Raw genomic sequence first — 13,049 nt, forward strand, 5'->3', positions numbered from 1 at the left:
GTCTGCCTTAAGCTCAGGTCATGATCCCAGGGTTCTGGGATCGAGTCCCGCATCGGGCTCCTTGCTCGGCGGGGAGCTTGCTTCTCCCTCTACTGTTCTGCCTGCCACTCCCCCTGCTTGTGCTCTCTCTCTCTCTCTCTCAATCTCTCTGTACAAATACTGTACAATCTCACTTATATATGGAATCTACAAAAACAAAAAACAAACTCTAGAAAAAAAAGAGATCAGATTTGTAGTGACCAGAGGTAGGGAGAGGGAGAACTAAATGAAGATGGTCAAAAGATACAAATTTCCAGTTATAAGATAAATAAGTACTAAGGATATAATGTATGACATGATGACTGTAGCTAACATTGCTGTATGACACAAAGGAAAGTTAAGAGAAATCTTAAGAATTCTCATGACAAGGAAAATATATATATATATATATATATTTTTTTTTTTTTGGTACTTAGATGATGGATGTTAACTAAACTTACTGTGATAATCATTTCACAGTATATATATATGGCAAATCATTATGCTGTAGACCCTAAACTTATACAGTGATGTTTATAGATTATAGCCCAATAAAACTGGAAAAACATTAAAAATTTAAAAATAATAAAATAAAATAACTACCTGAAGGCTCTGAAGCATGAACAAAAATAGATTTGGTAAAAGGGTGAGAACTTGGAAGAAGGTACCACTATGGGGTGAGTTTTCCATTTTTTATAGTTTAGCCTGAAGGCAGACCATAGTCAAGCTACAGCACAGAGGAGTCCAAGCTCATAGAAATCGTGGCTTGAAAAACCAAAGGACAGAGCCCAGGAGAGCCAAAGAAGTGAGCCTAAGATTCTGAGATTTTTGCCCAACTCAATGGCTGACCCCTGAACCACAAATGTGTGAAGTAAGCTTAAAGCATTTTCAGCTAAGGCTAAAAACTGAATGATATTTGGACTGCTGTCTAGTGAGAAAAAAAATCTAACTTTGAGTTCCTCAGAGAAATACAGTAAAATCCAGAATCCCCATAATGTCTAGGATACAATCCAAATTACTCTGTATAACAAGGCGACCCAATTTGAAGGGAAAAGACAATCAACAGAGGCCATCCTCGAAATGACCCTAATGTTAGAATGATCATACAAGGTCTTAGAGCACCTGCGTGGCTCAGTCAGTTAAGCATCCGACTCTTGATTTCGGCTCAGATCATGACCTCAAGGTTGTGAGGCCAAACCCTGTCAGACCCTGCACTCAGCCGGGACCGTGCTTGGGATTCTCTCTCTCTCTCATTCTCCCTCTGATCCCCCCCAACTCCATGCTCGTGGACTTTCTAATAAATAAATAAATCTTAAAAAAAAAAAAAAAAGAGGGCACCTGGGTGGCACAGTTGGTTAAGCGACTGCCTTCGGCTCAGGTCATGATCCTGGAGTCCCGGGATCGAGTCCCACATCGGGCTCCCTGCTCGGCAGGGAGTCTGCTTCTCCCTCTGACCCTCTCCCCTCTCATGTGCGCTCTCTCTCTCATTCTCTCTCAAATAAATAAATCTTTAAAAAAAATAAAATTTAAAATTTAAAAATAAAAAAAAAAAGAATGATGAATCAAGGTCCTTAAAGCAACTATTAAAAAACTATACTCAGGGGCGCCTGGGTGGCTCACTCAGTTAAACGTCTGACTCTTGGTTTCCATTCAGGTTATGATCTTGGGGTCCTGGGATCGAGCCCTGAGTCAGGCTCCCCGCTCGGTGTGGAGATGGCTTGGGATTCTCTCTCTCTCCTTCTCCTCTGCCCCTCCCCCACTCACACATGGTCTCTCTCACTCTAAAAATAAATATTTAAAAAAAAAAAAATACTCAATGAGATTTAGAAAATGCTTATAATGAATAAAAAGAAATCTCAGGAGAGAGCAAAAGTATAAAAAAATGAAAATTCTAGAACTGAAAAATACAGTATCCAAAATAAAACTTTTACTGAATGGGCTTAATATTAATAGCAGAATGGAGATGACAGAAGGAAGAGTCAGTAAATTTAAAGAAAGATGAATAGAAATTATTCAACCAAAAGAATAAAAAAAAATTGGAAACAAAATGAAAAGATTCAGCAATCTATGAAATAGTATCGAAAGGTCTAAAATTATAGGTTTCAGGCAATTTTTAAAGAACATGTAAAATATTTCCTAATTTTATGAATGAACAATAACAAAGTCATTACTGTCTGAGTTCTAGTCTCTCCTATTTGCCTAGCTGTTTTGTTTTGTTTTTTTAAAGATTTTATTTATTTATTTGACAGAGAGAGACATAGCAAGAGAGGGATCACAAGCAGGGGGAGTGGGAGAGGGAGAAGCAGGCTTCCTGAGGAGCAGGGAGCCCGATGCGGGGCTCAATCCCAGGACCCTGGGACCATGACCTGAGCCAAAGGCAGACACTTAACGACTGAGCCACGCAGGTGCCCTAGATTAATGGTTTTTAAATGTAGCTGCTCCTCAGAACCTCCAAGGGAGTTTTTTTAGAAATACAGGCTTTATTCCAATATTCACATTCAGAAGGCCTGATCTGTGGTGGGACCCAGATGTATCTGCATTTTCCTTTAAGTTTCCTAAGTTATTTCTGAAGATGAGCCAACTTTGAGCCACTACACTAGATTTTCCTGAAGAGCTATGCAGTGCATGTGACAGGGACTCTTGGTACTAATAGCTTGTAAATTCTCAAAGGAAAGTTCTGTATGTAGAGATATGATATCCACCAAAATCCTGTAACCAAGTCCTTTGAGAAAGGAGCTGTGGTTTATCATTTTTATCACAGCAAAACTTTTTAATGAATATTAAAGGATTGAAAAGAAGATGTTCTATGCTACCCCCTAAAAGATTCTTAAGTATGTACATCACAGCAAATAGATCTCCAAATATAAAAAAAATTCTCAGCTTTGTCAGAATTATTTGGGTAGTCATTCATTCAACAAATATTTGCTGAGGGGCGCCTGGATGGCTCAGTTGGTTAAGCGACTGCCTTCGGCTCAGGTCATGATCCTAGAGTCCAGGGATCGAGTCCCACATCGGGGTCCCTGCTCAGCAGGGAGTCTGCTTCTCCCTCTGACCCTCCCCCCCTCATGCTATCTCATTCTCTCTCTCAAATAAATAAATAAAAAATCTTTAAAACAAAACAACAAATATTTGCTGAGCAAATACTACATGCCTAGCATTGTGTTAGGTGCTGAGGCTATAGCAGTGAACAAAGTGACACAACTCTCTGTCTTCATGAAGCTGATATTTAGTGATGGCAAATAAAGCAAAACCACAGTATAGGCAGCCACCATATCTTAGAACATACACACACAACTATAGCAAGGGCTGATTCTTGGAATTAAAGTTCTTTTACTATAATATTCTTACCCTCTCCAACTCCTCAGGAAGGAATCGGAAATAGTATTTTTTTTTAAATGTAACTAATGTAAACAAAGCAGGCGTAGCTCACTTCACATAACAGTGTCCCTGAAACACTATGCCTAAATAAAGTTTAGCAAACCAAATAATTTTATTTATTTTTTTAAAGGGAAAGCCTTCTTTTTTTTTTTAAGATTTTATTTATTCATTTCAGACACAGAGATACAGAGAGAGAGAGAGAGAGCATGGGCAGAGAGAAGCAGAGGGAGAGCGAGAAGTGGGCTCCACGCTGAGCCAGGAGCCTGATGTGGGGCTCGATCCCAGGACCCTGGGATCATGACCTGAGCCAAAGGCAGACGCTTAACCGTCTGAGCCACCCAGGCGCCCCGCAAACCAAATAATTTTAAATACATTCCTTGGGAAAGTAAGAGCTATTAGGAAAATAGCAGTTATCGCCTTCCTTTGGGATATTCTGCTACGACTCTTCTAGTAAATATATTTATTTTAGCAGTTAATCTAAGACATTTTGTTCAATGAGAAAAGACAATTTCAAGAAGGTGAACAGTATAATTGCAGAGAAGTGAAGGAATTTTTATATTTATGTTTATGAACATATGCCCAAAAAACAAAACAAAACAAAAAGTACAACATGCACCTTTTAAAAGATATAAAACTAAATTCTTAGAAAGGTATGCTAAGATGATGATGGAGATTTTTTTCACTTTCCTAATTACACATTTCTCCATTGTTTGGATTTTTTTTTTTTTTAAGATTTATTTATTTATTTGACAGAGAGAGTGGGTAGGAGGGGCAGACGGAAAGAGGGGGAGAATCTTAGACTTTGTGCTGAGCGCAGAGCCTGATGCAGGGCTCAATCCCACAACCCTGAGATCACGACCTAAGCCCAAACCAAAAATCTGATGCTTAACTGACTGCACCACCCAGGTGCCCCACAATTGTTTGGATTTTCTAAAATAAACATGTATTACTTCTATGAGCAACAAAAATAATAAAGATATTCCATGGGAGGGTTTGAGGGGAGCAAAGCAGATTTCTGTAACATGAACAATTACCCCTAATTTTAATGTTTGGAGATTTATGTTACTGTTGTTTTCTAATATATATCATGGTTTTTCTTCAGACAGGACATACATGTGTTCCTCTTTTCTTCCATTCCTCTATGTTGCACAGACTGGTTGCCTTTCAAATATAAATAATTATATTCTTTCCATACCTGATGGAGGGATCATCATCCTACGATCCTGTTCCCATGGAGGTGAAAGGGACCCAGTGTCAGAAAGTGCTCTGTGAGCATCAGCTAACCTATCACAGCTTGATTCTCCTCTTTCATTGGTATTCTGATGGTCCAGAGGATTCCCTGGGCCTCTTGAGCCTAATTAAAGAAAAAAATACAATTCTGTTTTACCTAAAAAAGTATTATAAGACCTATCATCAAATGAAATCCAGGCAGCTTTTAAAAAGTGAGAACAATCAGATTCCAACAGTTTCCCTAAGACACATTAGACTACAATTCTATCCTACCAAAGCCTAGGACAAAGTCTAGGACAATGAAGAAATAATAGTTTGGCCATGTATATAAACAAACAACTGCCTATTAAACTCATTTATAAATGTTATCATCATCATTCATACATAAAATCAGTGGCTAAACTGAATTATAAACACTAAGTCTGAAAAACAGGAGTATAAAGTAAATTGCAAAGTAAAGATTTCTATACCAGATGGAATAAAATAATTCTAAAATGAGGTTTTTGTTGCTTACACTAATATGACAATAGTCAAAGAGTGCATGATTCTTTTAAAACAGCCATCTTAGGCGGTATATTTCAATAATTCTATAACTACTCACAGTATTTTTTAGAACTCTTTTAGAAATATACTCAGATTAACTTAAGAGCCACTCAAGAAATTACATCTCAATGTTGAAACAGGACTCTGACTTCTGTCCAAAAATAATTTTAACCAGTCTGATTACAAACTTTATACCCACCAGATAAATGTGGCTTTAAAGGGCTTTTAGCAATTTCTGAATATCAAATTCACCTTCAAAAAGAGCTCACAACTCTGAAGGCAAGTCTAAAACAAGAGTTTCAAAAACAACAGCACTGTTGGGATAAACACTTTGAACAAGGTAACACTCATATGGATAAGGAAATCAGCATGCTTACATTTATAAAAGAAGATCATCATTATAAAGTTCCCTTCTATGATCACAAAAAGGACAGTACCTCAATTAATACCATATTCAATTAAAATAGAAAAAGTAAATATAAAATTTTTTTAAAAATTAAATAACAAAATATGTTAATACTTCATTTATCTGTCACTGAGGGGAGAATAAGGTCTTCTCAAAATTATATTGCCCAGAAAACAAAAGCTTTTTCCTTTCAAGGAATAACTTTTATTAAAAAAAAAAAACTTAATAGAAATCTTTCTAAAATGTCTCCCACATTTCAGTATACTTCTAACAGACTAAAACCAATATGATGTTTTCTTGGTAACCTGTTCAAATCAGTATAAGAATCCTTTTATATATATATAAATATACAGTAATCTTTAAAAAGTTTTTCTATCTACTCCCTTTGTAGAGTCAGGAGGTAAACTGACTTTTATATTCAGAAGGTCAACTATCTCTTTTCCTTATAGTTGTATAGTCTATTAATTTCTCCCAATCTTTCCTTCTAGCTTGTTCATCCTTCTAATAAGTTCATTAGAAGAAAAAGGCTGGGAAAGCAGAAAATTAAATTGGTAAAAAATGTGCCAAGAGTCAATTAGGCTGAGTTCATCTAGAGTGAAGCACAGATCTTTAAAGGAGATGAAGGCCTTCTCTTGATTGCTTCCTTTCAGAGAACCAAAGCACAGGCCAACTGACTACCAGGTGAAAAATTACAAACTTGAAAATGCTAAATGTTAAAATTTTCATTCAGACCAAAAGTTACATGAAATTTACTCTAAAAAGAAATTATTTTCCTTATACTCCATCTTACTTGAACATATATATCTCACCCAAACTTTCAAATTTAAAAAGATAATAAAAGGAAAGAAAAGGGCACTCATCATGCTTCTTTGGTGAGTCACAGGAACTTTTACTTGAAAGCAACTCTTTTAAGACCTACTGATAACTTACCTAAAACTTCTGTAGCTTTTCTAACAAACAGCAAAACGCCCTTGCAAATAATCTAAACATATCATTTCTTGAAAGTAATTAAAAAGGAGAGGAAAGTAATTTAAATAGGAGAGGAGAAATCAAAGGTAATTTTTACTCTTATTCCCAAATATTCAATTGACTACAAGCAATCCTTGACTTATGTTATTCAACTTCCAGTGATTCACATTTGCAGTTTAGCCAATTATACCCTTATTTCTAGGGCACTATTTTTCAGACTGCTGGCTGCAACCCATCGTGGTGCATGAAATTAATTTACTCTTAATCAGCAATTTTTTTAATGAAATGGAATAGAAATGAAGAGAAAATAGCAGAAAGCATCAAAAATAGTAAGGGTAGTACTATTTCATTAAATGGTTTCCATTACATTTATGTTGGTGTATAACAGGACATGATATAAAATATATTTCTTACTGTTCAGATCAAGGTGAAAAATCAGGGGAAAAGGAATTTCAGGGCACTCATAGCACACATGTGAATTTCAAAATTAGTCCCCTTCCTAAAGTGCTCAAGGCAAAGCTCTCCCAGGGCTCCAAGTGTCAGTCTGCAACTCACTCTTTCCCTAGCAGTTTTCAGTTCAAAGCCAACACAAGCAAAGATATCTGAAATGTCTCCAGGCTGTGGGCCCAATCAGCAGTGGGACTGGGAGGTAGGAGAGATCAGCGCTAAGTATATCAAACTGAGAATAAGGAAAGAATATGTAAATAGGAAATGGGCAAAGGGAGAATATCCCATAACCATAAAGTAGAAAATTCATTTTCTCATTCTTTGAAGGTAATACCAAAGAAAGAGCTACAAAAATATTTAAAATAATGGCACTGCAACAGGGCAGTACAGCCTCTGTGAGAGACTATTTTGATAAGTAGTATCCATTTCAATATATGAGCTTTGATAAGTTGGGTTTAGTTTGGTGTTTGGATTTAGTCTCATTACTTTCTCTTCCTACCTTAGATTTACTTTTGATAAATTGGGTTTAGTTTGGTGTTTTGATTTAGTCTCATTACTTTCTCTTCCTACCTTAGATTCAATATGCTAAAATCACTAATAAAAGGGGGAGGAATGGGATCACAACATTGAAGGATACTATCAGCTCTTGGACTTAGGGCTAAAAACCTAAGACTTTTGATTTGGGAATAAACAGTGCTCTCTGTATCTCTGCATTTTGCCACAATTCAAGGGAAAATTTTAAAGCAACTTGACAAAGTGAACAAAGTATGGTAAAAGATCAAAAGAGGAAAACTCCAGGTACACAGGTAACACCATGGTTAGTGCTGATGAAGTAAATGCAAAAAGACCAAGAGCTACTGCACAGGCTTGAAATAGCTGCTGAAATTCTCAAAAACCCATTCAGGGTAACAAAGCAGACAATCTTGAGTCAATTTCTCAAAGTATTAACAAATCATTTAGGTCTCCTTTAAGGCTCTCATCAAAACTGCCTACAAGATAGTACTTCTGAATTACTCTACTCTAAAAAAAAGGTTCTTTCTTTTACTTTGATTTTCTACAATAAAAAAATCATGATGATGAAGTAAAAAAATTTTGTAAATTCTCCATTTTAATAATGTTTCATTAAAATACAATTTTTTAAATTTTTTTAAAGATTTTATTTATTTGAGAGAGAGAAAGGGAGAGAGAGAGAGAGCACATGAGAGGGGGGAGGGTCAGAGGGAGAAGCAGACTCCCTGCTGAGCAGGGAGCCCGATGTGGGACTCCATCCCGGGACTCCAGGATCATGACCTGAGCCGAAGGCAGTCGCTTAACCAACTGAGCCACCCAGGCGCCCTAAGATACAATTTTATTCTAGGTTAGATTGTATTTTATGCATTCTTTATATAGTGCTGTATTATATAGTATAATATATAGTTTTTAAGAAGTCAAAATGGTTTAAAGAGATATACATCAAGTGCTTGATCAAAATGTAACCTATTATAATCCTGTTTCTAAGAGAAAAGTACATTAAAATTAGATACCACAGAGCTCCTTTTCCAAACAAAAGCAACCCATAATAAGTGCAAGGAATGCCTGTATTTTCCAAAGGTTTATTTTAAAGATCATTTTAAAGATAAGTTGAGATGAAAATATAAAATAAGGAAGAAATCTAGAGTAATAAAGATGTTTAAACAATATACCTCTTCCTCCTCCCCCTGGAAGCAAAGGTGAGAGTCTGAGTGGACCCTCCAACAAAGTTGGAGGGGAGAGAAAAGCTCTCGTTTCAGATGAAGGTCGACCCAATGGTGAGGGACCATATGGGGAATGCTCTGGAATAATTAAAACAGCATGTTTAAATTCATAGTTTCAATTAGCTACACTATAGATTAGAATTCCATTTCAACAATTTCCATCAGGTCACCCTATTGCCAATTTAAGTTTAATCCACATCCTGAATACTAACTATGCCTTGGATTTTGCTAATATGGGATAGAATTAAATATGGAACCCTGTGTTTTTAAAGTCTGTCTACCAAATGGATACTGTAGTCAATAAAAACATTATCCTCTTGGTAACTAACACACTTAAATAACCATACAATATTAATAAGCAAAGAATAATGGTGATATTTTAGAGGTATAAAAGGATTTGGGGGCTATGAAGTTTGTTTGCTTTTGCTTTTAATGGCAGTATGCTTCCAGATAGTTCAGCTGGTGAGGGTTGTAATATAAAAGGGCTCAGTTTAAATAAGAGCCAGATAGTCTGTGTTGGGCCATGAATTATTTGAGGAAAGCTCAGATTTTGATAAGTAGAAATGCAAAATCCTCTAAAGCATCAGAAATTACTTTTGATTCATTGCCACTGAAAATTCAGATTACATTTATTCAGCAAATAAATCACTTTATAAACCATATAACCAAGAGCCCTATCATTTTACAAACCTCACCACTCCCAAGTAATGATTATACTTCCAAAGATCAAAAATCAACAACATCAAAAAACAAGCTTAAGTACCACCAAAATAACTTTTTAAACATGTTAAATTTTATTATGTAGCTTATATAATAGTCAAATGCAGTTACAAAAAAAGATCAAAGCATTATTTAGTCTTTCTGAAACTTCTGCATTAGGTTCAGAAGAGAATTCCTTCTGTATAATTCCCACCACTCCAAACTTTATTACTATTTGAAATTAATAATAATCTATTTTGTTAAATGTAAAAATACTTTCATTTTAATGAAATTAGACTCTCAAAAGTGATTTTTATACCTTCAAAAGTTATTAAAATGGGATTCCACCTATATAAAGATAGCTTTTGTTTCACTGCCTTAGATGCTTAATTCCAATTCAACCAAAAATTATTTTGAAAAATTTAAACTATTTGGAACAGTATGAGATCATTAAAAATGTTAACTCATTAATGAGTGGACAAGAATATTAAATACATCTTCCAAAGAACTGGTCCTCTCTTGGAGGTAATTAAAGCAATGAAAGCTCAGATTATTGTTTTCCCACCTTAAACTGATACTTTTAAATAATTAAAAACAACTGTTATAATTCTTGTTTTTATAATTCAAGCAAATTCCAAAGAATAGTGGATATGTAAACAGTCACAACATTATTCCATTTAAGCACTCCTTATTCATTCTCCCCCAAAATAATTATTGAGTACCTTACTACGTGCCAAGTACTTTGCTTTTCAAGGAGTTCAATGTACTAAATAGACATCATCTTACAAAGGCCCACTGAGAAATGGAGGCAGCAATTATTTATATTTTTGCTAGGGAAACAAAACTCAGAAACTTGGGAGATTGTGATAGAACTCAGATTAGAATCCTGGCTCCAAAATCTAAAATATTTATAAATAATGGTATTAATTTACACTAATATAAAAGGTATGTGCAATATATACATATATATATATGTATTTTAAAGGAGGGTTTAAAAAAAAAGACTACCTCTGCCAAATGCTGTATTTGGAACATCAAGTGCATAAGGATCTTTTTCTAAAAGTTCAAATTTAAACTCTGTTTCAGTTAATCTGCAAATAAAGAACAAACATCTCTAAGTTACTCATCCAAGAAAAGCACCCACATTTCAAGAAAAATGCCACTACCAAGTATAAGGTACTCTTCACTACCTCAATATCTACATAGAAGAAACAGATCTTTAAAATTATTCTTACGAGTAATATATGTAATTGTCAAATAACTATATTGTACTCCTGAAACTAATAGAACACTGTGTGTTAACTAGACTGGAATTAAAATTAAAAAAAGAAACCAAAATAAACAAACATTCTGACCAAAACACCTTTCTATTGTTCTGTTTTCAAAACTAAATTACAGTGAATACTATTATCACAGAACCCAAATTTTAGAAATAGCAGGGCCTTCCAAGGTCAACCAGTTCAAATCTATCACTTTACAACCAAGGAAACAGGGCTAAAAGTTTACATGATTTATTCAAAATGAAAGTGCAGGATTAAACACAGGGCTCCTAGCTCTGAGTCATGTCTGCTTTCCATTATAATGTTACCCACGATTCCAATCATAACATAAAATAAGAATCCAGTGAACTCATACTATTTTACTCCTAAACCTTTTATCTGAAAAATGTGACATTTTAAAAGAAATCTTATTTCTAGTTTTTGATCATCGGATCTGAAATAAAACATAATAAAACATTTAATCATGGAGTTTTAATTTCAGAGTAGAAAAGATCAGCAAAAAGACTAAACTAATATTGGACAATGTTAATAATACATTCTGGCAAGAAATTTTAACACCTGGGAAGACTATTATAATCCTCCTAGAAAAGTATTTACTCTTCCTTTTGATTATACATTGTAAACTTTTATTCTCCCTTTCATTTTATTATTGTAAGGCACTGTCGTCAAATACAAGAAAACCAGAGAATGAGAGAAACAATAAACATTTATTCTACCCATTCATCTACTAAAAGATGCCACTACTCTGAGAATTACTACATGAAAAATTTGTCCTTTCTCTTTCCATCCCTTGTAATCGCCTTCTTCCTACTCTGGTTTAAAAAAAATTTTTTTAAGTTATGCTTTTTACAGAAGAACATATGAACAGTTTACTTCTGTTAAAATAACTTCTCTAAGACAAGTGTTTCAAACAAAAAAAATCTAGTAACTCATAGTAAAACTAATAAATATTTCACCACCAGATATGCTGGATCCATGCAAGTTTTATTTATCCCTATAAAAGTACTACATAATAAATAACAATTAAAAATAAAGTACTAACTAAAGCTTTAAAGTGTTCCCACAAAGATACTTACTTTTGTCTATTGTGAGCATTTTCTTTCCTCAAATCATTAAGATTTCTTTCAGCAGTCCGAGCTGCCAACTTAAAGAAAATAATACATTTTTTATCTTTTTTTGAAAATACATATTAAAAATAACACATACAAACGTAAAATGAGAGATAAGTATTCATAAATATCACAATCACTTAAGTATCCATTTCAGAAACTCATCGTAAAAATTTTTTAATTTAGGGTATTGTTTAAAAGGGTATGAGTTTCCTATAACCAGAAGACATGAGTCTCAAGGCTGGAGTCTGATCACGTACTTGCCAATGAATGCTGTTATCTAGATGTGAAGTTAAGGATTAGCACTATTTCCTGCTGTCAATATCCAAACAACATGACAAAAGCAATGTAAGAGGACCCGAGCTTAGGGTGATGGGAATGGAGACACAGAATCATTAGGCATGGATACACTGGCTATAATATCACAGATAGCCGTCTCTGGAGAGAAATCACTATCTGCAATGAAACCATAAAGGTCTGTAACAGTTTCACAGCACGCACAATAGGCCATTTTTTAAAATGGCTGAATATAATCAAAGCATGCAGCATGTCTGTTAAGTGCACAGTACTGTAAAAATCAATTCCTATAGTCTTTTACATTTGTTTAGTGAAATTTTTATTTAATAAAAGGTTAGAAAATCACAAAATAAACTTACACTTATAAAAAATACCAAGAACATATAATATTCCTAAGTAGTTTGTGGGCAAAGGTTAAACGTGTATGGAATACCGTATGCATGTTTTCCCAGTCATTCTGTGAACTTTCCAGTTAAGAAGTAGCAGTGTCTGGAACATCAGACCTGGCCAAACTAATGCAATCCACTTGGGCAAATGTATTTATCATACAAAGGTAGGCAACTTCACTCAGTCTATAACCACAACTTTTTACAGGTAAAAAGAACTATCTATCAAATGTATTCACTTAAAATTATGAACTACACATTAAAACTGACATTAACTGGCCAAAGAATAAAGTATGTTAAATATTCACACACACATACACAAAAAAACATAGCTTAACCATATTTTAGCATTCATTATCAAAAAGATTCCTGTATAAATCATTTTCTAACATAACCATATAATCAATTTTATACTAACAAAAAAGAATATTACACATAACAATTTTAGTTAATAAAATACCAATTCATTTAATAACGCAGAACCAAAATTGCTTCTAAATGTTTTCTACACATTTAGTATAACCTATTTACTCTTAATTATAAAGCACAAAACA

The 13,049-nt window shown here is 34.3% G+C and overlaps 1 protein-coding gene across 2 annotated transcripts in view; it reads right to left on the reverse strand.

The window, feature by feature from the left end:
* Nucleotides 1–13,049, reverse strand: part of MIA2 (MIA SH3 domain ER export factor 2) — a 66,853-nt gene that overhangs the window by 14,948 nt on the left and 38,856 nt on the right. Inside the window, exons 17-20 of one of the 2 annotated variants that reach the window (XM_028097544.2) lie at nt 11,780–11,847; nt 10,432–10,514; nt 8,674–8,802; nt 4,592–4,750 (exon numbers count right to left, since the gene is read on the reverse strand). In XM_028097544.2, the coding sequence (XP_027953345.1) occupies nt 4,592–4,750; nt 8,674–8,802; nt 10,432–10,514; nt 11,780–11,847 (439 nt within the window). The remainder of the gene's footprint in view (nt 1–4,591; nt 4,751–8,673; nt 8,803–10,431; nt 10,515–11,779; nt 11,848–13,049) is intronic. The other variant, XM_028097550.2, reaches the window with a different exon arrangement.

This window comes from Eumetopias jubatus, unplaced genomic scaffold (assembly GCF_037043125.1).
Source record: "Eumetopias jubatus isolate StellerSeaLion01/CBP00866 unplaced genomic scaffold, mEumJub1_p1.0 scaffold_7, whole genome shotgun sequence".
Taxonomy (NCBI): domain Eukaryota; kingdom Metazoa; phylum Chordata; class Mammalia; order Carnivora; family Otariidae; genus Eumetopias; species Eumetopias jubatus.